Source organism: Schistocerca piceifrons, chromosome 1, assembly GCF_021461385.2.
Source record: "Schistocerca piceifrons isolate TAMUIC-IGC-003096 chromosome 1, iqSchPice1.1, whole genome shotgun sequence".
Taxonomy (NCBI): Eukaryota; Metazoa; Arthropoda; class Insecta; order Orthoptera; family Acrididae; genus Schistocerca; species Schistocerca piceifrons.
In genome coordinates, this window is record NC_060138.1 from 1235056930 (window position 1) to 1235084491 (window position 27562).

The following is a 27562-nucleotide window of genomic DNA, read 5'->3' on the forward strand; positions in this document are numbered from 1 at the left end:
GCCACAATGTTGCCGATCAGGTCCAGTTCATCATGGATGTGACAGCAAAGGAACTTCGAGTTGTCATCAGCGGCGCTGTGTAGCTGCAGGATGTGGTCGACCAAAGCAAACCATGTGCGTGGGTGGTACTTGCGAAGGGGTGGTAGCTTAGGCAAATGGATGGGGAAGTCTTGAGTCTTGATGTAACTGTTTGTCAGAAACAGTCACTCCCCGTCTATAGCTCTGCACCGTAATTGGCTCAGGTGCAGTAGCAGTGCACCAGCTTCCGACCCTGTCAATGCCATGCAGAACGGTAGGTGCGGCTGGCTCGACCTTTGTCAAGAAATCAACGAGTCGAGTGTTCGATGGAGTAATGCCAACAGGCATAGAATGGACCGGCATGGTAGAGTCAACCGTAGTTGAACAATGTGTAGGGAATAATGGAGTACAGTTTCCTGGGCCCTTCCCCTGCAGGTGCAATAAAATTGTTAAAATCACCTAATATTTGTGGAAAACACATGGCAGATGCAGCAGGAACGGCATGTGCCATTGGAAACACTTGTAAAGTGGACACTGATAGTGGGGGGTGGGGGGGGGGGGGGGGGGGGGCTGGTGCAATATCCAGAGTTCTGGGATAAATATGAAATTTCCTTTTCTTGAGCGTCTGGCTCGATTTGTACCGCCACTGATTCATGTGCAAAGTTCACACTGGCACTTGGGAAACCCGTAATCATAGTCGCTGGGGTTTGAGCACGTTGTGTCGGCCATTTTTGAGCATGTGGGACATGTGGAAAGTTGCTACTCAGTGTAAAACGTTCACATTCAAAGTTGTGTGTGTGAAAAACGTTCTGTTGGTACAAACACTGCCACACAACTGCTGAGTCATGTACGATAAAAAACAGTTATTGTTCGAACCTGATGCCGCCACACATGGCTGTGGGGACATAGAAGTACTGTCCTGTTGAGTACAGCTAATTGATGTGTTGAAGCAATGCGTCGAACTACTGCAAATACAAGGTGGGTAATTGGAAAACCATGCCAAAACGTCCGTTGGAAAACCTAGTTGGCACACGTGCAGTGTAGTTGGCGGCAAGTGATCCATTGTATATTGCTCAATGGTACGAGAGTTTGCTGTTGCACTCATGAACAAAATTCAGGGTCACCAGTATCGATTTAGTGTTGTAGGTTTGCCAGAGCCAATGATGCACACTATACCACATGTAATAAGCACTATTTTATTACTCAGAAGCACACATATGCAGTTATTTACATTCTTGATTCTCAGTGCGTGTGTGTACCGTTTCGGGTGCAGCCACAGACTGGTCACAAAGAGCTTGCCAAAACAAAGATATTACATGTGACTTGGTAGATAGTCGCCACAAGTTAATTGGATGAAGTATGTTTCACTTGTAATTTCTGTAACTTAAACATCGAACAATGTATAGTTTCAGTGCCTATTATTGTGATGACATATAAGGGCCCAATTTTTGGTCCTGAGACAGTCAGTCCATGGCCAAGTTTCAGACAAGGACCCCGTAGTGGTTAGGTCAACAACAATGCATCCACTTAACTGTGAAAAAAGTGTAATAGGATGTATGCTAAAACATGACAGTGTCTGTTCAATATGTACCGTATTATGCAGCAAGAACTGTGCAGTTAGGTTTTTACTGCTCGTAGATGTTTGATAGTAAACTACAGTAGCAGTATGTCGACACCAAGGACAATCAACAAGGAAATAAAGCAGATGAACATCACAGGGGATTAGTGTTTGGCTATAGAACACAGTATCCTAGCCCCCAATGAAAAACCTCCAAGATCGGTCTTAAAATACAGAAATTTTACCTCCAGATATGGTTGTTGTGGCCATACTGTAATGTACTCTTGTTGATCCGGCACTGTTATGAGCTGTAATCCGTAATTCATACCATGTACCAGGCTGAAGATCACCAATCAAAAAGTTCATTGATGGCACATTGTTGTCCACCAAAATCCATTCGTTTCTGGTTCCCAAAGTTCGATACTCAACAACAAAATATAACATGGGACATCCTCCATCTGGCCAGTAAGGTAAGTGCAAGAGCACAGAAGTTGCATTTGTTGTTAAAAGTGTTTTTAGTTCAGGAACTTGTGGTTCTGGAAAAAATAAATTCAAATAAGTGAGCCATGTTTACTGTTACTTCATTGAGTATGAGGTATTCCATACATCCAGTATGGCTTTAAGACAGTGTCAAGTATAATTATGAAGTTGTTGAATTGTGACCAGTTTATAGCTTATAAAATACCATATGACATTAATTATACATATATTCTTCAAAGAAGTGTGAATATTACATAATATCTACTTGAGTTAGTCTAATCATATCTAAACATATTTCTGTTTCACACTCATACATTTTTTTTTTACTTATATATCTACATTCCACAACCCACCTAAATGCGTGTATCTCAAGGTATGTGCTGTAGCAGAATAATCCCCCACCTCCTTTTCAAATTCTACTAATATATCATGTGTAGGAAGAAAGATTATTTATATCCCTCTTTATATGCATAACATATCATGTTTAAGAAGAAAGATTATTTATATCCCTCTTTATATGTATTCATTATTTTAATTTCTGGTCATTAGGCAAGATGTAAGTTGGAGGCTGTACAATCTTCTTAACTACTATTGGAATGTGCATTTTCAAAGCAAAGCTCTCCAAAATACCTCTTTTGTGGTATTTCCCATTGGGGCATTTCTGTCATCGTCTCAAACTTTCTAAATAAATATGTGACAAAGTACACACTTCCTCTTTAAATCTTCTCTTGCTTTTTTATTAATCCAAACTGGCAAGTGTCCCCAACTGATGAACAGTACTTGAGAATGACCACATGAGGGCTTTGTAAGTGGCCTCTTTCTTTGCTGTAATTGAAAATCCTCAAGATTTTACCAATAAATTTTTCTGTTACTTGTCTTACCCATCCATGGCTTGTTAATTATGTTATGTCTGCAACACCTTCAATCTCTCTACATAGATACCCTAAATACTTGGCACTTGTGATTGATTCCCGTGACTTATTCCAGTAACAGCAACAAAACCATCGGCAGAAACAACAGCAAAACCAACAGATACTACAGCAACAGATCCACCATGAACAGAAATAGTGCCAATAAAAGAAACAAAGGCAGCAACTGGATGAAGAATCCTGTCAGCACCACCACCACAATCACTACCACCACCACCACCTCCGGCCGCAGAAGCAGCAGCAGCAGCAGCAGCAGCAACAACAACAACAACAACAACAGCAACAGAACCAATAACAACAGTAACAGTAGCAACAGAACCAACAATAAAAGAAGCAGCAGCAACTACACCAACAACAACGGTAGCAGCAGCAACAAAACGATCAACAACAGTTGCAGCAACACAACACTGCTTAAGGAGGAGTCAAAGACAAGGTACATCTACATCATTAAATTAGGATTTTTTATGGCTTCAAACAAAGAAAAGGAAAAGATTGTGACAAACCAGCAAGAAAATTCGCAGATAAGACACAACTACTATAGAAAAAGCAGCACATTTCCAGGTAACGACAAAAGAAAAAATACTTGCAAACCAGTCAGGATAATGTGTCAGAATATTCAGTGCCTCAAAAACAAAGTGCTAGATCTAGAAGTAGCTTTAAACAATCTTGCTGATGTCTCTTGTATTTGTTTATCTGAACACTGGTGCAAGGCTAGTGAATTAAGTCTCATAAATATAAGCAGCAGAACCAATAACAACAGTAACAGTAGCAACAGAACCAACAATAAAAGAAGCAGCAGCAACTAAACCAACAACAACCCCCCATGAACCGTGGACCTTGCCGTTGGTGGGGAGGCTTGCGTGCCTCAGCGATACAGATGGCCGTACCGTAGGTGCAACCACAACGGAGGGGTATCTGTTGAGCGGCCAGACAAACATGTGGTTCCTGAAGAGGGGCAGCAGCCTTTTCAGTAGTTGCAGGGGCAACAGTCTGGATGATTGACTGATCTGGCCTTGTAACATTAACCAAAATGGCCTTGCTGTGCTGGTACTGCGAATGGCTGAAAGCAAGGGCAACTGCAGCCGTAATTTTTCCCGAGGGCATGCAGCTTTACTGTATGGTTAAATGATGATGGCGTCCTCTTGGGTAAAATATTCCGGAGGTAAAATAGTCCCCCATTGGGATCTCTGGGTGGGGACTACTCAAGAGGACGTCGTTATCAGGAGAAAGAAAACTGGCATTCTACGGATCGGAGTGTGGAATGTCAGATCCCTTAATCGGGCAGGTAGGTTAGAAAATTTAAAAAGGGAAATGGATAGGTTAAAGTTAGATATAGTGGGAATTAGTGAAGTTCGGTGGCAGGAGGAACAAGACTTTTGGTCAGGTGATTACAGGGTTGTTGTTTGTTGTTGTGGTCTTCAGTCCTGAGACTGGTTTGATGCAGCTCTCCATGCTACTCTATCCTGTGCAAGCTTTTTCATCTCCCAGTACCTACTGCAACCTACATCCTTCTGAATCAGCTTAGTGTATTCATCTCTTGGTCTCCCCCTACGATTTTTACCCTCCACGCTGCCCTCCAATACTAAATTGGTGATCCCTTGATGCCTCAGAACATGTCCTACCAACCGATCCCTTCTTCTGGTCAAGTTGTGCCACAAACTTCTCTTCTCCCCAATCCTATTCAATACTTCCTCATTAGTTATGTGATCTACCCATCTAATCTTCAGCATTCTTCTGTAGCACCACATTTCGAAAGCTTCTATTCTCTTCTTGTCCAAACTATTTATCGTCCATGTTTCACTTCCATACATGGCTACACTCCATACGAATACTTTCAGAAATGACTTCCTGACACTTAAATCAATACTGGATGTTAACAAATTTCTCTTCTTCAGAAAGGCTTTCCTTGCCATTGCCAGTCTACATTTTATATCCTCTCTACTTCTACCATCATCAGTTATTTTGCTCCCCAAATAGCAAAACTCCTTTACTACTTTAAGTGCCTCATTTCCTAATCTAATTCCCTCAACATCACCTGACTTAATTACACTACATTCCATTATCCTTGTTTTGCTTTTGTTGATGTTCATCTTATATCCTCCTTTCAAGACACTGTCCATTCCATTCAACTGCTCTTCCAAGTCCTTTGCTGTCTCTGACAGAATTACAATGTCATCGACGAACCTCAAAGTTTTTATTTCTTCTCCATGAATTTTAATACCTACTCCGAATTTTTCTTTTGTTTCCTTTACTGCTTGCTCAATATACAGATTGAACAACATCAGGGACAGGCTACAACCCTGTCTTACTCCCTTCCCAACCACTGCTTCCCTTTCATGTCCCTCGACTCTTATAACTGCCATCTGGTTTCTGTACAAATTGTAAATAGCCTTTCGCTCCCTGTATTTTACCCCTGCCACCTTTAGAATTTGAAAGAGAGTATTCCAGTCAACATTGTCAAAAGCTTTCTCTAAGTCTACAAATGCTAGAAACGTAGGTTTGCCTTTCTTAATCTTTCTTCTAAGATAATTCGTAAGTTCAGTATTGCCTCACATGTTCCAGTGTTTCTACGGAATCCAAACTGATCTTCCCCGAGGTTGGCTTCTACTAGTTTTTCCATTCGTCTGTAAAGAATTCGTGTTAGTATTTTGCAGCTGTGACTTATTAAACTGATAGTTCGGTAATTTTCACATCTGTCAACACCTGCTTTCTTTGGGACTGGAATTATTATATTCTTCTTGAAGTCTGAGGGTATTTCGCCTGTTTCATACATCTTGCTCACCAGATGGTAGAGTTTTGTCAGGACTGGCTCTCCCACGGCCGTCAGTAGTTCCAATGGAATATTGTCTACTCCGGGGGCCTTGTTTCGACTCAGGTCTTTCAGTGCTCTGTCAAACTCTTCACGCAGTATCGTATCTCCCATTTCATCTTCATCTACATCCTCTTCCATTTCCATAATATTGTCCTCAAGTACATCGCCCTTGTATAGACCCTCTATATACTCCTTCCACCTTTCTGCTTTCCCTTCTTTGCTTAGAACTGGGTTTCCATCTGAGCTCTTGATATTCATACAAGTCGTTCTCTTATCTCCAAAGGTCTCTTTAATTTTCCTGTAGGCGGTATCTATCTTACCCCTAGTGAGATAGGCCTCTACATCCTTACATTTGTCCTCTAGCCATCCCTGCTTAGCCATTTTGCACTTCCTGTCGATCTCATTTTTGAGACGTTTGTATTCCTTTTTGGCTTTTTCACTTACTGCATTTTTATATTTTCTCCTTTCATCAATTAAATTCAATATTTCTTCTGTTACCCAAGGATTTCTACTAGCCCTCGTCTTTTTACCTACTTGATCCTCTGCTGCCTTCACTACTTCATCCCTCAAAGCTACCCATTCTTCTTCTACTGTATTTATTTCCCCCATTCCTGTCAATTGCTCCCTTATGCTCTCCCTGAATCTCTGTACAACCTCTGGTTCTTTTAGTTTATCCAGGTCCCATCTCCTTAAATTTCCACCTTTTTGCAGTTTCTTCAGTTTTAATCTACAGGTCATAACCAATAGATTGTGGTCAGAGTCCACATCTGCCCCTGGAAATGTCTTACAATTTAAAACCTGGTTCCTAAATCTCTGTCTTACCATTATATAATCTATCTGATACCTTTTAGAATCTCCAGGGTTCTTCCATGTATACAACCTTCTTTCATGATTCTTAAACCAAGTGTTAGTTATGATTATGTTGTGCTCTGTGCAAAATTCTACCAGGCGGCTACCTCTTTCATTTCTGTCCCCCAATCCATATTCACCTACTATGTTTCCTTCTCTCCCTTTTCCTACACTCGAATTCCAGTCACCCATGACTATTAAATTTTTGTCTCCCTTCACAATCTGAATAATTTCTTTCATTTCATCATACATTTCTTCAATTTCTTCGTCATCTGCAGGGCTAGTTGGCATATAAACTTGAACTACTGTAGTAGGTGTGGGCTTCGTATCCATCTTGGCCACAATACTGCGTTCACTATGCTGTTTATAGTAGCTTACCCGCATTCCTATTTTCCTATTCATTATTAAACCTACTCCTGCATTACCCCTATTTGATTTTGTGTTTATAACCCTGTAGTCACCTGACCAGTAGTCTTGTTCCTCCTGCCACCGAACTTCACTAATTCCCACTATATCTAACTTCAACCTATCCATTTCCCTTTTTAAATTTTCTAACCTACCTGCCCGATTAAGGGATCTGACATTCCACGCTCCGATCCGTAGAACGCCAGTTTTCTTTCTCCTGATAATGACATCCTCTTGAGTAGTCCCCGCCCGGAGATCCGAATGGGGGACTATTTTACCTCCGGAATATTTTACCCAAGAGGACGCCATCATCTTGTAATCATACAGTAAAGCTGCATGCCCTCGGGAAAAATTACGGCTGTAGTTTCCCCTTGCTTTCAGCCGTTCGCAGTACCAGCACAGCAAGGCCGTTTTGGTTATTGTTACAAGACCAGATCAGTCAATCATCCAGACTGTTGCCCTTGCAACTACTGAAAAGGCTGCTGCCCCTCTTCAGGAACCACACGTTTGTCTGGCCTCTCAACAGATACCCCTCCGTTGTGGTTGCACCTACGGTACGGCTATCTGTATCGCTGAGGCACGCAAGCCTCCCCACCAACGGCAAGGTCCATGGTTCATGGGGGGTTATAAATACAAAATCAAATAGGGGTAATGCAGGAGTAGGTTTAATAATGAATAAAAAAATAGGAGTGCGGGTTAGCTACTACAAACAGCATAGTGAACGCATTATTGTGGCCAAGATAGACACAAAGCCCATCCCTACTACAGTAGTACAAGTTTATATGCCAACTAGCTCTGCAGATGATGAAGAAATTGATGACATGTATGACGAGATAAAAGAAATTATTCAGGTAGTGAAGGGAGCCGAAAATTTAATAGTCATGGGTGACTGGAATTCGTCAGTAGGAAAACGGAGAGAAGGAAACATAGTAGGTGAATATGGATTGGGGGGAAGAAATGAAAGAGGAAGCCGCCTTGTAGAATTTTGCACAGAGCATAACCTAATCATAGCTAACACTTGGTTCAAGAATCATGAAAGAAGGTTGTATACATGGAAGAATCCTGGAGATACTAAAAGGTATCAGATAGATTACATAATGGTAAGACAGAGATTTAGGAACCAGGTTTTAAATTGTAAGACATTTCCAGGGGCAGATGTGGATTCTGACCACAATCTATTGGTTATGACCTGCAGATTGAAACTGAAGAAACTGCAAAAAGGTGGAAATTTAAGGAGATGGGACCTGGATAAACTGAAAGAACCAGAGGTTGTACAGAGTTTCAGAGAGAGCATAAGGGAACAATTGACAGGAATGGGGGAAAGAAATACAGTAGAAGAAGAATGGTTAGCTCTGAGGGATGAAGTAGTGAAGGCAGCAGAGGATCAAGTAGGTAAAAAGACGAGGGTTAATAGAAATCCTTGGATAACAGAAGAAATATTGAATTTAATTGATGAAAGGAGAAAATATAAAAATGCAGTAAATGAAGCAGGCAAAAAGGAATACAAACGTCTCAAAAATGAGATCGACAGTAAGTGCAAAATGGCTAAGCAGGGATGGCTAGAGGACAAATGTAAGGATGTAGAGGCTTGTCTCACTAGGGGGAAGATAGATACTGCCTACAGGAAAATTAAAGAGACCTTTGGAGAGAAGAGAACCACTTGTATGAATATCAAGAGCTCAGATGGCAACCCAGTTCTAAGCAAAGAAGAGAAGGCAGAAAGGTGGAAGGAGTATATAGAGGGTTTATACAAGGGCGATGTACTTGAGGACAATATTATGGAAATGGAAGAGGATGTAGATGAAGATGAAATGGGAGATAAGATACTGTGTGAAGAGTTTGACAGAGCACTGAAAGACCTGAGTCGAAACAAGGCCCTGGGAGTAGACAACATTCCATTAGAACTACTGATGGCCTTGGGAGAGCCAGTCATGACAAAACTCTACCATCTGGTGAGCAAGATGTATGAGACAGGCAAAATACCCTCAGACTTCAAGAAGAATATAATAATTCCAATCCCAAAGAAAGCAGGTGTTGACAGATGTGAAAATTACCGAACTATCAGTTTAATAAGTCACAGCTGCAAAATACTAACGCGAATTCTTTACAGACGAATGGAAAAACTGGTAGAAGCGGACCTCGGGGAAGATCAGTTTGGATTCCGTAGAAATGTTGGAACACGTGAGGCAATACTAACCTTATGACTTATCTTAGAAGAAAGATTAATAAAAGGCAAACCTACGTTTCTAGCATTTGTAGACTTAGAGAAAGCTTTTGACAACGTTAACTGGAATACTCTCTTTCAAATTCTGAAGGTGGCAGGGGTAAAATACAGGGAGTGAAAGGCTATTTACAATTTGTACAGAAACCAGATGGCAGTTATAAGAGTCGAGGGGCATGAAAGGGAAGCAGTGGTTGGGAAGGGAGTGAGACACGGTTGTAGCCTCTCCCCGATGTTGTTCAATCTGTATATTGAGCAAGCAGTAAAGGAAACAAAAGAAAAATTCGGAGTAGGTATTAAAATTCATGGAGAAGAAGTAAAAACTTTGAGGTTCGCCGATGACATTGTAATTCTGTCAGAGACAGCAAAGGACTTGGAAGAGCAGTTGAACGGAATGGACAGTGTCTTGAAAGGTGGATATAAGATGAACATCAACAAAAGCAAAAAGAGGATAATAGAATGTAGTCAAATTAAATCGGGTGATGCTGAGGGGATTAGATTAGGAAATGAGACACTTAAAGTAGTAAAGGAGTTTTGCTATTTAGGGAGTAAAATAACTCATGATGGTCGAAGTAGAGAGGATATAAAATGTAGACTGGCAATGGCAAGGAAATCGTTTCTGAAGAAGAGAAATTTGTTAACATCAAGTATAGATTTAAGTGTCAGGAAGTCATTTCTGAAAGTATTTGTATGGAGTGTAGCCATGTATGGAAGTGAAACATGGACGATAACCAGCTTGGACAAGAAGAGAATAGAAGCTTTCGAAATGTGGTGCTACAGAAGAATGCTGAAGATAAGGTGGGTAGATCACGTAACTAATGAGGAGGTATTGAATAGGATTGGGGAGAAGTTTGTGGCACAACTTGACTAGAAAAAGGGATCGGTTGGTAGGACATGTTTTGAGGCATCAAGGGATCACAAATTTAGCATTGGAGGGCAGCGTGGAGGGTAAAAATCGTAGAGAGAGACCAAGAGATCAATACACTAAGCAGATTCAGAAGGATGTAGGTTGCAGTAGGTACTGGGAGATGAAGAAGCTTGCACAGGATAGAGTAGCATGGAGAGCTGCATCAAACCAGTCTCAGGACTGAAGACCACAACAACAACAACAAATATAAGCAACTTTAATTTAGCATCACATTATTGTCAAAGTGTTTTTAAAAATGGTGGGGTATGCATTTACTCTAGAGTAGGACTGCAGTTCAAAGTGAAAACAGAATTGGACCATCTAAATACAGAAAAACATGTTGAATCATGTGCCATAGAGTTAAAAACTGAGGAGAAGAGTGAAAAACTAATTGTCATAACAATATATAGATCAACACAGGGTGACAAAAACATTCTTCAAAAAAATAGAAGCAGCTTTAAACACTTTTTATAGTAATGAAGTGAAATTATTGTTATGTGGGGATTTTAATATTAACCTGTTAATTGAAAGTGATGAAAAAAAGACAGCTTTTGAGTACACTAAGCATCTTTCACATGAAGCCACTCTTTACAGATGCCACCAGAATAACAGAACTGTCATCTTCTCTTTTAGATAATATTTTCACAAATATGGATAATGGTATCACTGAGGCACTAAACGTAAACTTAGGTCTTTCGGATCACAATACACTATTAGCATACATAAATTCCTCTGTACCCAAGGCAGTAAAATATAAGTGGGAATACAAAAGCCATTTCTATACAGAAAAAGTGAATACTTTCATCCAGTTGTTAGCTGATGAAACCTGGGAAGATGTCTTTGCACAAACAACAACCGAGGAATCTTTCAATGCTTTTTCTAGTACATTCATGTCCCTATTTGAGATGTGTTTTCCAAAAAAGTTCATGAAGATCAATGTCTAAGAACACAAGCCATGGATAACACCTGCTATTAGAGTATCTAGTCAAACACGAAAACATATCAGTCAACTCAAGAAAGACAACAAAGATGAACACTTCACAGATTTTGTTAAGACATAAAAGAAAATTTACAGGAAGATGACAAAAAAGCCAAGACAATGTACAATGACAGTGTAATTGCTGGGTCAGCAAACAAATCGAAAGCTATATGGAATGTAGTAAAAAGCAAAAATGTTAGAAATCTAGATGACTTTGTTTTAAAAGATGATCAAGGTGCACTAGTCAGAAAGTGGCACAAAAGTGGTTTCAGTCATATCTCCATAATACGAAACAGGTAGTAGAAATTGCAACAACAAACAGTAAAAACCAAAGTATCGTTTACAGATTGGATATTCAGACTGTGCCAATTGGGGTACCACAGGGGAGTGTTCTAGAACCTCTCCTATTTCTTCTTTACATAAATGATATTAAGATTCCAGTAAATGGTACTCACGTAACCCTGTTAGCGGATGACACAAACATTGTAGTAACTGACATAAACCGGGTATTGCCAACATCTGCAAGCAGAGTTATAGAATATTTGCAAAATTGGTTTGAAATGAACAAATTAACCATTATTATTTCTAAAACTAATTATATCCATTACAGGAAAACACACCCTGATCTGGATCTCAGAATACAAAATAAAGAAATTGTGAGAGTTGCTACCACAAAATTCTTAGTGTACATATAAATGAAAATTTAGACTGGAAACCCCACATCCTGTATCTCTCTCATAAGTTAAGCTCTGCTTGCTTTGAATTACATGCTATTAGCTTTGTATGTAGTAGGGAATGTAGCAGAACTGTTTACTTTTCTTATATACATTCTGCTATTACCTATGGCCTCACCTTCTCGGGTCATAGTAAGAAAAATCTCAAAACCATCTTCACTCTACAAAAATGAGCTGTAGAATAATTACCAACAGTTCAAGGCTAACTCCTTCAAAACAATTATTTCAACAGCTAAATATTCTACCCCTACCATGCCTCTATACACAAAAAAATGTAATTAATGTAAAAAGAAATACTGACAATTTCCAATCCAACTCAGATCTACATACTTTCTACACAAGAAAGTGCAATGACATTCATATTAAAAGAGTTAACACGGCTTTGGCATAGAAACAAACAAACACATACAAGGAAGTAGATTGTATAACAAACTACCGGTAAAGATAAAAGAAATAAAAAAGTTGTCTTCATTTAAAGAAGTAGTATTCAAATTTTTAATGACCAACTGCTATTATAGTGTAAACAAATACCTGGAAGAGCTTCATACAAAAAATTAGGTTTATGTACTCTGTGCCAATAGTAATTTTTATCTTACTGTTGCTACGATCTAAATAAATAATATGTACAAAAGTGTTAGAATTATTATGTGTTATATCTAAACATTAACTGTGTATTGCATGTAAAAAGTCTGTCTCATACATTGATGTAATTAATCAAAGTTGTATATGCTATTTCAATGCAGTCTGATGTTGTGTAGTCTACTATGCACATTTGTATTGTGTAGAGTATTGTTCACCCTTTCTATGCTATGTATTTTTTGACAAAATCCATGCAATGTACATTGTCTCTGGATGAATAAACAACAACAACAATAACAACAACTACTACTACTACTACTACTACTACTGACTGATCACCAGTCATGTAGTCAAATAGTATTGGGTCTTTATGTTCATTTATGCACATTACATGTGTTTTTGTTAAGGGCCAGCTGTCATTCTTTTCTCCAAGTCTTCCTTCATATCACTGCATCATTTGTAAACAGCCTCAGAGAGCTAAAAACTTTGTCTGTCAGTACTGAACAGAATTGATTTTTTTAGGTAACTGTATATTAAAATCACTTCTCACCATCTCTCCCTGTTACATCTATACTCCAAAATCCACCTTATGATGTGTGGCAGAGAGAACTTTGTGTAATACTTTTCACTTTGTGTAATACTTTTGCTTCCTCCAGTTCCAGTTGCAAATGGTGTATGGGAAGAATGACTGTTGTTAAGCCTCCATTTGGATCTAACTCTCTCTAATTGTGCCTTGATGGCCTTTTTGCAAGATAATGTAGGATAAGATTTGTTGCCTGAATCTTCTAAAAACGTATTTCTCAAAAAATTTAACAGTAAACCACCCTGTGATACATAGCCCCTCCTCTTGTGTCTGCCACTGGAGTTAGATGATTGTCTGTGTGACACATTTGTGGTTACCAAATGAGCCTGTGACAAAAGTCCCTATTCTTCTTTGTATCTTCTCTATTTCCTCTTTCAGTCCTACTGGTTAAGCATTCCAGACTAAGGAGAAATAATGAAATACTGCAAAATAATGGTTCCTTCATGACTGGACTCAGTCTCACAGCTGCCTTTCCAACAACTGGTTTCTTGTTGCCTCACGATCTCAACGCAGATTTTGTAACAATCCAAGGTTGATAGTCTGTTGTCTAAATTGAATCTAGCAATGACAGTTTCTCTAATAATGCTACTGATACCATTTTTATTTGCATTTGCATGATTTTCAGTTTTTTCAAGGGAGTTTGGTGTATTAATGTACTTTTCAGTTATTACTGTTTCGTCAGCCTTTTTGATTCTGTTAGACTTTTGTATGCTCAGAATGAAAATTTATGACAACTCTGAAAATCTAGTCATCCTGGTATTTTTGTAGTTAATTTGAAGAAATGTAGATAAAAAACATAAATAAGTTAGTTAACACAAATTATATATTGCAATAACACAAGGCACATCACAGGCTATATTTAACTCTTTGTAAGGTTGCCATAATGTATCTTCAGAATATTATTATCTTGGGTGTTGAGATGGTGCCAGGTGAGGTAAACTATCTGTTCTGAGTCAAGTCACAGAGCAGTTTGAGTTCGAAGCAGTTTGTTGTATAAGTATCTTGTCGGCAACATGTACTTATGAAAGTGTAAAACACAATGTTAGAAGTATTGAAATGGAATCCAAAGTCAATGTAGAATTAGCAACAGCTATTTTTTAACAGAAGAAACAACCAAGAAGAAGATGTGTCTTTTATTCTTGAAATCAAAACTTGTTCCATTATTAACACAATGCTAGCAGAAAAAATTTTCCCTAGACAGTTCTGCTGAAGACAAATAATATTAATTATTTGTCAGATGTACTTTTCTCCAATTAATTTAAGCAAAGTGCAAAAATAGCAAATTTTGCTCTAGGAATGTCTTCATTAATAAATCATTTCAATAATAGTATTATGGGAGTTGGGTACATTTCAACCTCCCTTTTGTGTTTCTTAATCTTGAACAAGCTGTTCACCAAATGCTAAGAAAGTTCATGTGGCAGGTTCTGGATACACACTGCATCCCAAAGTACTACATCTAAAATCTCCAGGACATGTATGAGAAAATCAAGACAAAAACTGTAAGCTCTGTAGGTGTCAGCGAGGTGTCGCACCAAGAATCTGCTTTGAGTCTAGTGTTGCTCATTCTGATTATGAACTATGCCAAAGAACAACTACAGAAACCGCCTCCATGGACACTTATACTCTGACAATGTAGGTCTAATAGCAGAATCTCTATCAGAAATTGAGAACAACTTTAATGTCTGGTGCAGGGCACTAAAAAGTAGAAGAATTAAGGGTAAGTAGGACCAAAATTGATTGTATGTAATGGAAATTCTCAAAACCACAGCTTCCATGGATAAAGACATTGAAAACCATATAAAACTGGGCAGTAGAAATGGCGGTCACTTGGAGGAGTCAACTGTGATGTGAAAAAGCCTATCAAAGTCAAAGGAAATTTTTACAAATGAGCGATACGACCAGCTGTAATGCTTGGCTCATAGTGCTGGGCCATGCAATATCAGTCAAACAGAAACTCCAGGTTACAGAGACAAGATTCTTTGCTGGTCTGGAGGAGTGATACCAAAAGATGATAAGAAGTGACTTCATCCAAAGCTCATTTAAGCAAACATAGAAGAAAAGATTCAAGAGAGTTGCCTATGTAGGTACAAGCACATCATGAAACATCAACCAAACCATAGGACAAGAACAGTGCTTAATGTAATAGAACTGACAAGAGGCCTTGGATGTCCAGTACATACATTGGTTAGGACCGTGAAAAATCATCAGAAAATGATGGGAGTGTGCCCTGAAATAAAACAACATTCAGAAAGGTGGAACAAAACTGGAGGGGCAACCCCAAGTGAAGTGTAAAATAAGGAACGAAAGCAGATGAAGAAGGGAGTTTTGTTGTCATTTCACTTTAATTGTCATTTCACTTTAATTTGCTCCCTATGCAGGATTCCAGATAATTAAATGATGTGACTGTTTCAAGTAATAGGTAAGACATTTGTTGGTTGTTCTGCTCATTTATGTATAATATTTTATATTCATGTATGTGAGGGTCAGCTCAAATCTTTGCATTTTGCTACATTTTGTGTGTGTGTGTGTGTGTGTGTGTGTGTGTGTGTGTGTGTGTGTGTGTGTGTGTGTGTACTAAGAAACATCCATGAATAACCTTGCAGAGCATCTGGTGTTATCTGCTAAATGGTTTATGTATACTGTGAACAGTCATGATCCGAAAATGTTTCTTTGGGGTCTACCCAAAATATTTTTACATCAGAAGACTTCTCTCCACTAAGAAGGAAGCTCTCCATTAAGAAGACAAGATACATTCTATTTCTTAGGAACAAGAATGATGCAATACATTCCATTAACTAGGAACTGACATACAGCAGTCTGCTGGCAAGGGCCTGATGTATTGCTTTCTGTTAACTTTCAGTCCAAGTCATATTCCTGTTCTGGTATTCCACAAGATTGTATTTTGTTTGCTAAATGATGCTGCAGGACTATATCTACTATCTGCAACCTTCTGGCTCTCTTGAACACAAAACTGGTTGGGTTTCACTCAATAACTGCTTGTGTAATCAGTGTTGATTCCTACAAAGGAGTTGTTCTTGTCTCTAAAAATTTCACGATCTGGAGCATGAAATAAATTCCTTAGTTATACAGCAAATTTATGTCAGTGAAACTTGCCTGTGTTTCTTCTTATCTGTTTCGATTTTTTTTAACTTGGCAGGTAAGACCTAGCTTTTAAATTCGCTGAGTATTTCTTACATAGCTTCCTTTTTTCATTTACTTTGAAATTCCCTAAGTTATTGAATTAACTTTTTAAAAGTGTTTTCAAACATGTTTGCTTCTTTGCACAATGCAGAGAAAGAGAGTGGTAACTGGGCAAATCAGTTTGACAGAGCAAGAAATGATAATGATGTTTCACTAGAGTCAGGACAGTACAAAATCTAAGATAGATATGTTCCAAGAAAGATCATCCACTGTGGAGGAGCTGGTGGATGATGTAGGAAAGACATTACAAAACAAAATATGGTTCTGAAAATCAGAAGTGCTACACACTATAGTTTTGAAACATTATGAAAAGACAAAATTCACTGGTTTGGAATTGAAGAAGTTTATGAAGTAAATGCCTAAGCACTAGACCAAGTATAAGAATATATAAGGAAGATGCAGTACTGAAAGAGCAGTGCCAGTTGTGAGTGTATGAGATCTGCAATCAGTACATTGAGTTTGAAGATTTTATTGCCAGGTTCATCTAAAAATATCCAGTCATATACTCTCCAATGCTTCATGAAAAGCTCTGATTGTGGAGGAGTGCTTGAGTAACATAAAAGAATACTGTACTGTAGCAAATTATGAACAAACTAATTATGAACTAACTATGATACAAAGAAGTTATTTGAAGCGTAGGAAACTTTGGCAAAAACTACCAAAACAGACTGTATGATCTGCTGAAAAGCAGTAAAGAACTTTAGGGAGAGGGGAGAGAGAACCAAACTAACTTCAAGAACAGGATAGAGATTAAGCCAATCCCAGAAGTACATAGGAGCCTAAGGTAAATATGATGAGGAATGTTTATAGGAAAACCTAATAAATGGTAGAGGTAGCTAGTTGGTGGCTTTATAGAGTAAAAAAATCAAGAAACTAAGAACTGCAGTATAATGAAGTGGGGAATATGTTGCCGCTGCAGTGAAGGCCCTTGTCAAAGTGAGATATTATCATGGACTGCACAGGCAAAACCCAGAGATGAAAAGGAACCAGAACTATGAGCAGGTTAGAAAGCTAGACTGCAGAGAGAGAGAGATGCTGATAAAAAATTATCATCAATATTCTACATAGAAGACAAGAAACAATTATTGAGGAACAGTGAAAAAGAGAATTCATAGCCACAGTAGATGATATCTACTTAGAAACATACCTCATGGAAAGAGAAAACAAGATGAAAAATCAATGTGCCATGTGTGAGGGCAAAATGAAGTAAGGATTGAATTTTGGATGAGTTACCACTAGGAGATATGTAGATTGCAAAACAGCTAGAAGGAATTACAAAAGAAGACAGTGAACAGGTTGGCCATCTGATGCAGATAGATGTGGTTAGGAGAGTGCTGAATAAATTCCATGGTTTGAAGCAAAGACACATACTACAGAGACACCTGTGAAGGTTTATTGTTACACCTAGATGAAAAATGTGCAAAAAGTGAGGGATGTAGCTGTTGTCACTTTGCCTCCATAGCCAATGTTGCTTTTACAAATGTCTGTGTAGTAGCACTTGACTCAGAGGTAATCTGGTCAGAATCCTGGAAGATGGAAGAAATTTTCACCACCAATATCTGGCCAGTGAGGGCATGTGACATTGCTGATCAGGATCCATCTGCTGGGTGGGGATGTTTAAGCTCAGCAGACCCTGTGGTACTTTTTGAATGCACCCAGAGGAAGAAATACCTTTCAAATAGATGTCTGAACCTATCCCACAGCGTCTTCTAGTCAGCCATGCCATATGACTTCTATTCCACTGCTGCTCCACCAGTATATTAGATAGGTGCATTGAGGAACTAAAGGACGTGGTAGAAGTTCAGAAAATGGAAAAATGACAGGAACTGGATAACAGCAAGGAGAGGGAAGAAGAAATAGAGGAACAGGTCTGGGTAACTAGACCTTTGGAGGGTGGCAGAAGACAAAAGGAGATAAAGAAAATTTGGCAGGAGATGGAAAGGATTCCAAAAGAAATTAAGAGAATTTTATAGGAGATCATTGGCAGGTCTTGAATTTGGGTTTTGCACAGGTGTATGACCCAGATCATAAGAGAATGGGTTCAAGTGGGTGTTGGAATACCAATTTAAAAAGGTGGAATGAATAGTTCTGAGGATATTCCTCACTTCATGGCATGATGTCAATTAGTCAGAGCCCTGGAAAAGAACAAGGATTAATTGTCCCCATCCTGCATGTTACTGTGTGCAGAGAGTTGGCTGGTCCAATATTATGTTAGGTGTATTGGGTGTACATAGAAGAAAGATTGTGGGTTTAATGCACCGTTGATAATCTACCTACACCTACATCTACATTTATACTCTGCAAGCCACCCAATGGTGTGTGGCGGAGGGCACTTTACATGCCACTGTCGTTACCTCCCTTTCCTGTTCCAGTCGCATATGGTTCGAAGGAAGAACGACTGCCAGAAAGCCTCCATGCGCACTCGAATCTCTAATTTTACGCTCATGATCTCCTCAGGCGGTATAAGTAGGGGGAAGCAATATATTCGATACCTCATCGAGAAACGCACCCTCTCGAAACCTGGACAGCAAGCTACACCGCGATGCAGAGCGCCTCTCTTGCAGAGTCTGCCCCTTGAGTTTGCTAACCATCTCCGTAACGCTATCACGCTTACCAAATAACCCTGTGATGAAACACACTGCTCTTCTTTGGATCTTCTCTATCTCCTCTGTCAACCCAACCTGGTACGGCTCCCACACTGATGAGCAATACTCAAGTATAGGTCGAACGAGTGTTTTGTAAGCCACCTCCTTTGTTGATGGACTACATTTTCTAAGAACTCTCCATATGAATCTCAACTTGGCACCTGCTTTATCAACAATAAGGCCATTAGTGAATGCAGATGAAAGAATTTCTGGACCGTATGATGTTGGTCCACAAAATTTTCAGCAAAACAGTGTCCTGCGATAGGGATTGCTTATCAGTACAAATGAGGTGCACATGAGTGGGCAGAACATTCAGGAGAAGTCCTTTGGTTTGGAGGTGGCAGCTGTTAATCTACCCCATACCCCATCAGAGGTGCCACATGTTGAAGCTAGCACATCAACCATCAACTTCAGTACAACCACTGCAAAGAGTTATGTATACATTTGGCAATGAACCAATATCTAACTGAAAGGTTTTCACTAAATGATAGCTAAAAGGATGATGGGAGTTGGTGAAAATACTGCCCAGCATAATGTAGCTGATTCTAATGCCTCCCACATATGGATTTTACACCATTCCCCCACCCACATCCACAACTTTTCTCAATTACACAGGTATGAACCTATTCTAAAACATAAAACATATCATCTTTCCATCAATCTCCCTGCCATCACTGTTGGATAATGCCTCCCTCTAGATCTCCTCTTACAATGCACCCCATTCCTCTCTGCTAACAAAGAAAAACTCCCTGGCAGTATCTCAATTGAATCCAGGTGCCCCACATGGCAGTCAGACACACTCGTCTCTCAACTATGAAGGCAGTACCACTTGCCTGCACTTACATATACTATCCAGCACTATTTTTAAGCCTCTGTTTTTATGTTTTCGTCCAACCCCCAACTGTTCCATATCTCCTCCACCTACCACAACTAAAATCGCTGCTCCCGTCAGCAGTGTGTTTTTTGTCACATTTCAGCACTGGTAGCAGGTTTAAATTGCTACACATGCTGAAAGTACTAGACAGTGCTGTATGTCTGAGATTACTCTACATATATGTCTCAATTACTCCATATTAAGTTTTATAAGTTACCTGTTCCTTTTGTCTTGATTGTGACTGTAGCACTAGGATGGCTGTTTCCCACTCTGTTATATGCTATCATGTAGGCATGATATGTGGTACCACACTGTAGATTTGGTAGCATGAGAGAATTCTGTTCAGCATCCAGTTGAACTTCTATCCAGTTCCCATGGTCTCGTTTATAATTCAGCAAGTAACCTGTAAGGAAGGAAGTATTTTTACCTTTTGCAAATCTATTCAACTAGGCTTGCTACTTATAGTTATCATAGGAGTGACTGTGTTTCACTAGTACATACATATTGCCAGAGTGAGTTTCAAAAGTTATTTTCATAGGAATAACAGTTTTCCATATTACTAGAACAACTGTAAACCCTTGTCAGTTACATGGCTTGTAAATTTCCTCCTTTTTTGTCTCCATGTACATTGAAAGAGATGAGATGGCATTAAACTCTTTTTAACCTTCTGTGAAGCACAGCTAATCAAATTGATACATGGCAGAAATTTCTGCCAATAATTTGTCAATCATCAACAGCAATTATGCTTCTTCACTAGTAGCTCCAAACCCTTTTCATTGTGTGCTTAAGTATCTGAGTGATTGGCCTGTTGTCGAGATATGTGCTGATTCCTCAAGCTGATGCATTGTGGATATCACCATTTCACTTCAACAGTACATTTATTTGATTATCAATGTAACATCATAAATACTAAAAAGCTACTTTTGAATGTAAGATGTGTTTATTTTCTTTTTGGATTGCTTCATTGTCTGTGTGTAATTTTGTAGGAATTTTATAATTTAGGTAGCACGCATTGCACTGACCCCAAACCACCACCGTTTGTGCCTTCCATGGTGTCAAGCAAGAGCTCACTGGAGTGTAGGTTGAAGGTTTGTTGTGTTTTCTGATGAAAGCTGATTTTGCCTCAGTGCCATCAACCTGTCTACATGCTAGACACACTGTATCTACACCTGGAGTTATGGTCTGGGATATGATTTCATATGACAGTGGGAGCACTCTCTTGGTTATCCCATGCACTCTGACTGCAAATTTGTACATAAACCTGCTGATTCAACCTTTTCTGCAGCCATTCATGAACAGCATCCAGGGGGTGTTTTCCAATAGGATAACGTTCACCCACATACCGCTGTTGTAACCCAATATGCTCTACAGAATGTTGAACTTGTTGTGTTGGTCTGCTCAATCACCAGATACATCTTCAATTGAGCACATATTGGACACCATCAGACAATAACTCCAGCATCATCCACAATCAGCACTAACCATCACTGTATTGAATGAAAAAAGTGCAACAGGTGTGGAACTCAAACCCCCAAACTGACATCTGGCACCTGTACAACTCATGCATTTGTATTTGCATGCTTGCAGTCAACATTATTGCTGTTACATTGGTTATTAATGTACCCACATTTCACATTTGTAATAGCTTATCTTGCAGTTACATTAATATGCGACCTTGCAATGTTAATCACTTAAATATATTACCTAGACAAATGTATTTCCAGAATTTCAATATTCTACATTTACCATTTTTTGGTGTTGCATTTTTTTCATCAGTGTATTTGCAAATTTTGTAACCTTTGTTATCAGCTATTATTACTAAAAATCTTCACATAATGACATGTGTTCCCATTCCAGCACTCCACAGCCCTTTGTTCCACCAATGCACCCAGACTTTTTATTTCTCTCCTTTTCCACAACCCTCCCCCCTCCCCTTCTCCTGCCCCCCCCCCCCCCCCATCTAACCTTCCGACTGCACCTAGCTACACTACTCTTCACCTCGTCCCTGCATGTTCCCAGCCGCACTTTACCATCCCCCAATCCTACCCTGCTATCCCTCCTGCTCTCTGCCCCAGCCCCACCTTACCCCCACCCGGTTGCCTCTCCCTTAATGTGCTGCAGCTGCCGGAGACTGTGGTCATGTGCACATGAATTACGTTTGTGTGTGTGTGTGTGTGTGTGTGTGTGTGTGTGTGTGTGGTGTGTGTGTGTGCGCCTGTGTGTTGTCTATTTCTGACAAAGGCATTGTTGGCTAAAAGCTTAACTTTTCGACAGTCTTTTTGTTGTGCCTTTCTGTGACTCAGCATCTCCGCTATATGGTGAGTAGCAACTTTCATAATATTGTTACATAATTACAGTTCTTCAAGAGACAATCAGTATACTAAATCTGATATACAATCTTAAAAAACTGAAGTTATCTTAATATCATTTTGCTTTGGATTGTTCTGGAAGTTTTAAGGAACATTTAGAAGTCTCATATAACGTACATTTAGTGGCAGTTGAGTCAGTAGGGTTAAGACTGTTTTCATTTCAGGTCAGACTCATATAGGCTGTTTTTGACATGGCTTGAGTTAACACCTAGAGAAGCTCTTTGCAACATGTGGTGAGTTATAAGCTTCATCTTTTCATATTTACTGTCACATTGTGAAAATAAATGTGAAATATTATGTGGAATGGTGAATAAACCACAGAGTAAGTATTATCTCCATGCTGTATCATTTCACATCATGGATGTCATCAGTTCCCTTGTACTTTGATGCCACCTTAAAAAACTAAGTGAACTTTTTACTATTCTGTGATGTTACCTTCCTTGCACTTGAATACACACTGCCTACTATACAATAATAGTTTTTTCATAATGTCAACATAAACTATAACCACGAAAATATTTAACAGCAGCAAAGGAGGTATGTCATAGTGTGAATTGTTTTCAGTAGCATTAATCTTGTAGAACACTTAATTTAAGGCAGTCATACGATTTGCAAACTAGTTGACAATTGATTCTAGTTCAGACTGGGTTGTTTGCCAAGAGAAATGCTTATTTACAAATCTTAGTACTGTCAGAACACAAAGAAACACTTAAGTTTCCTATTTAGTTAGTGAGATTTTCTACCTTAGAACAGACTGTATTCTGCAACATCTAATGTTGTAACATAGAAAATGCTTAATTTAAAAGGAGTGGAAACTTTTAAAATGTAAATAGGTCCTTTGTTGGTACAAGAAGAAGTGCAAAGATGGGCATCAGCATCATGATGTGCTTAAGATGCTTCTGTTGCCACGACAAGAAAGTATTCCTGATTTTTCTCATTTCTAAAGCAATATCTATATTCATATTTTGCAAACGACCAAAAAATGCTTGACAGAGGGTATCCCCTTTGTTCCAGTTATTAAGGCTTCCTCCTGGTCTATTCATATATGGGGTGGAGGAAAGAGGACTGTTTAAATGGCTCTGTGTATGTTCTAACTAATCTAACCTTGCCCTCACAATCCCTGTGGGAGTGAACCTTAGCAGGTTGTATGATATTCTCAAGAGTTATCATTTAAAGCCATTGTTTTAAACTTTGTAAATAGGCTTTCTCAGAATAGTTTGTGTCTCTTTTCAAATGTCTACCAATTCAGTTTCTTCTGCATCTCCAGGACACTTACCTATGGGTGAAATAAATCTGTGCTGCATTTCTCTATATATCTTTAAATCCACTGTTGGGTCACACACACTTCAACAATATTCTAGGATAGATTGTATGAATCAACGTCTGTCTCCTACTTCTCCTATGACTGCATCTATGTGACTGTTCAATTTTTTATTCCTGCAGGTTGTTGCACAGAGTTATTTCTATGAGTTTCCCAATCTCAGTTATGACTCATTAATATTGTAGTCACAGGATACTCAAGAACATCATTAATCCAAACTTCCAGTGTATTCAGAATTTTTTTAACGTATTAATGTGCAGTAAAGGGTTGGCATGTTCGGTATATGGTATAATTATGTACAGATGCTATGTTGGCACTGCACACTGCATAGAGATTGGCACTGCACACTGCATAGAGATCACCACTCCCACACTCCAGTTGCCTTTACTGTCACCAGTGGCTGCCTTTACTGTGACCAGTGTGGATCTGTTCCTTACAGAGTTAAGAAGCTGTATCAGCATTATTCTTTTTTTCTTGTGTTTTGTGTCGACTTGTGTGAAATGGTTTCAACGTAAAAGAAAGTAGTTGTTTTGATGAACAAAAAATTGGAAGCACTGAACTGAATAGATAAAGAACAACTTCTGAAAAACATAGCTGCAGAGTACGGTGCAAGGACATCAACTGTGTCAGAGTGGAAGAAGAACCAAGCAAAAATTGAAGACTTCGGTTTGAAAATGATGTCAGTTTGCAGAACGATGGTACAATAAAGAAAGAAGCAAGAAATGAAACACTGGATGAACCATTATTCACTTGATTCATTGAAAAAAGAGAGCAATGAGTTCCATATCCTGTCCAGTTCTGTACGAAAAAGTGTTAAACTTAAACAGCAAGCTACCTGATGTTGATCCTTAACTGAATGATAAATCTAACTTCACAGACAGCGAAGGTTGGTTAGAAAGATGAAAAGTTCATCATGGCATATGCCAGCTTCTGGTAACTATCAATTCTGAAGTCATGGCAAACAGCATGGCCTGCTAGCTGTGATTCCACTGTTGAAGTCTGTGAAGTTGTCAACACCTCTGAATTCCTTGAAATGTTTGTAAACATTCATGCTCATTCAGATGCAGATGATAGTGATGTGGATACTTGGTTGCAAAATGATAGTGATTCTGGTTATGGCATGAGACCTATGACAAAATTTACACTCGTTGTACCATAGAGACCAACAGTAAAGGTGAAGTAGACAATGAAAATGAGATTCAGGACAAGAAATAATGCTGCATGCAGAGTCAACAGCACAGCTGGAGGAACTAATGATTTATGTAGAACATCAGCCACAAACAACTCCAGCTGAATTGAAATGTCTACATGAGCGTGCTGCTCTTGAACAAAAGAAACTTACTCACATCCTCAATAAATAAATGTGAGCAGACTCTAGTAACTGTAGAGTACAAGTGCCAAAAAAGTGTTTCTTGTTGGTGCCAAAATAAAATGTTTCTACACTGCAGTACATAATAAAGTTTTTGCATTTAATAGAATATTTTTATTAATTCAGGTTGCATCTGGTCCCAACTCGTTAGGATAAATGAGGTTCTTATATACTACATTTTCTTTTTCATTTTGTAAAGTGCACAGTTGTACATTTATGAACATTTAAAGCAAGTTGAGAATCTTTGCAATATTATTGTTAGTTTGTTTCATTCAATAAAATAATCTAACAGAGTAATTAAGTGTATCTCATAGCTAGTTTTGCTCAAATATCAAAATATCTCACAGCCATTATCTTTGATCAAGTATCTAAAAGTGTGTTGTTTCAAATAATTTGAACATTATAATACTTTTTTTAATATTATTTAGTTAAATGACTGTCATTTCTTGGCATACCAACAGAATAAATGTTGCTCTAAGACAGAGGATGTAGTGTTTATTCAATACAAAAAACACACACACACCTATATTAGTGTATATTATGGAATGAACTTCATCATGGATAAATTTTATACATACTTAATATATTGGCAGGAAAAGACGCAAATTTTATGTAATAAAATATACTTCCTCATTGTTTCAGTAAAATGAAAGATAATTTTTGAGGTTACAGAATCTATCATTTTTGTCCATTATAAAACTAAAGTACTGTAACATGACTGATTCAGCGTAGCCAAATATAATGGATATACGCAAAGATGTAAATATCCTTTAACAATTTATTTCACATACATTGATAAGCCAAAATTATTATGACCACTCCCCACTGCAAGACTGATGCTGCCTGGTGGTGTTACAGGCATGTGGCATGGTTAGGAAAGTATGTACATAGAGCAGAAGTACATGGGCAGTCATTCTAGTGAAGATGCAGGCTGCAAATGGGGAAATCCACTGACATAAGTGACTGACTGTTATGACCTGGAACTTGGGAATGAGCACCTCTCAAAGAGCAAAGCTGGTCGCTGTTTGCATGCTACTGTCGTGAGCATGTATGGAAAGTGGCTGAAGGACAGTAAACACAAGTAGGGAGACAAGGCATTGGGCACCCATGGCTCATCACAGAGTGTGGGAGTCAGAGGCGTGTCTGCTCTTTAAAGCATGATAGGTGACGATCTCTGGCAGAGCTGATGCCACGCTACTTTACTGGTACAGACACAAGTGTTTTAGAGCACAGTGTTCAGCACACATTGTTGAGCATAGGTCATTACAGCAGACAACCTCTATACATGTTCCCAAGTTAACCCAACAACACTGTAAATTGTGATTTCAGTGCACATAGGATCATTGAGACTGGACTGTGGATAAAAAGAAACATGTCACCTGGTCTGATATATCAAATTCCTTGTTACACTAGGTTGATGGTCATGTCTAGACATGCCATCATCTAGGTGAATGAATGTACAAAACATGCAGGTCCCATTGACATGTAGGTCAGTTGGGTCAGTATTATGCTGAGAGAAACATTTGCCTGGGCTTCCACAAAATCTGTGGTAGTAGTCAAAGCACCATGATGGTTGTGGAGTATGTAAATATTATTGTGGACTACTTGATGTCTTCCATGACTGACGGCATCTTCCAGCAGGATAACTGTCCATGTCATATGAGCAAAATCTTGCTACAGTAGTTTTTGAGGATTATTATAGTTGACTCACATTGATGCCTTGACTATGGACACTCCTGGATATCAGCACCACACTGACGAATCAGTGGCCTGTAATTTATGAGAAACTATGTGACCTGTGCATAGATATAAGTCATATAACTGTCAAAATCTACCAAGAACTTGTTGAACCCATGCCATGCAGAATCATTTTTGTATTGACTCCAAAGTTGATCAGTACACTAGTAAGCAAGTGGTCATAATGTATTGGCTCATCAGTGTACAGATTCATTGCTTTCACATACCTAATATTGGTGTTCCTCCATCTTTGATAGACCTCCACTGGAGTTCAATGTTGTTATGATCTGAGCCTGTAGATTCAAGCAATGGTGGGTCAGGTGTCAAGAGCACAATAATTTTGTATGTAATGTGGTCCTCGCCAAAGAGATTCTTTGCAATGCAGGTATAGTTCCCCTCACTGAGTTTTTCCATTTCTAAAACAGAGATGTCGAGCTATTGTCTTCTTCATTTATATAACAGTAAGCAAATTAAGTAATTTCATAAGAGTGAAGACATTATTATTGTGCATATGCAAAAAGACTACTCTTTATTTTATAGCATGTTGTAGAATGATGAAGTGTTTCCAGTTACGTATCTTGGATAAAAGCTGCAAGTCATAAACTCTGAAAACACCAAAAGTACTCGTTATGACGTAACTTCAAGACATTTAAGCATATACATTGTTTAGGTACTTCAAACAACATGTTCAGAAGCTATGATGTGACATGTTTGTGTTCCTCTAACAGTAATGAAGTTAAATGCAATTCTTGAGCTCATCAACAGCTATGGGTAACCACAGTTAGTCTTAAAAAGAAAAGCTGAATGAAAATATCCTTTAAAGAGATTCTTACACAAATTTTTGGCACATTCTAGCCAATTCAGTGTACTATTAATATTAAAAACCTGTAATATTAATGTCTTGAATATCACCCTGAGGTCCTGTGTTCTTATGCTGCATTCCTTTGCATTTTATTCTTCTGCTTTCCTTGGTATTTTTTGATATAGTACAT

The 27562-nt window shown here is 38.7% G+C and overlaps 1 protein-coding gene across 1 annotated transcript in view; it reads right to left on the reverse strand.

Moving 5' to 3' along the window:
- LOC124780155 (Down syndrome cell adhesion molecule-like protein Dscam2) overlaps positions 1-27562 on the reverse strand; it is a 436971-nt gene that overhangs the window by 62032 nt on the left and 347377 nt on the right. Inside the window, exons 26-28 of the mRNA XM_047253760.1 lie at positions 26798-26986; positions 19992-20177; positions 1822-2112 (exon numbers count right to left, since the gene is read on the reverse strand). Of these exons, the coding sequence (XP_047109716.1) occupies positions 1822-2112; positions 19992-20177; positions 26798-26986 (666 nt within the window). The remainder of the gene's footprint in view (positions 1-1821; positions 2113-19991; positions 20178-26797; positions 26987-27562) is intronic.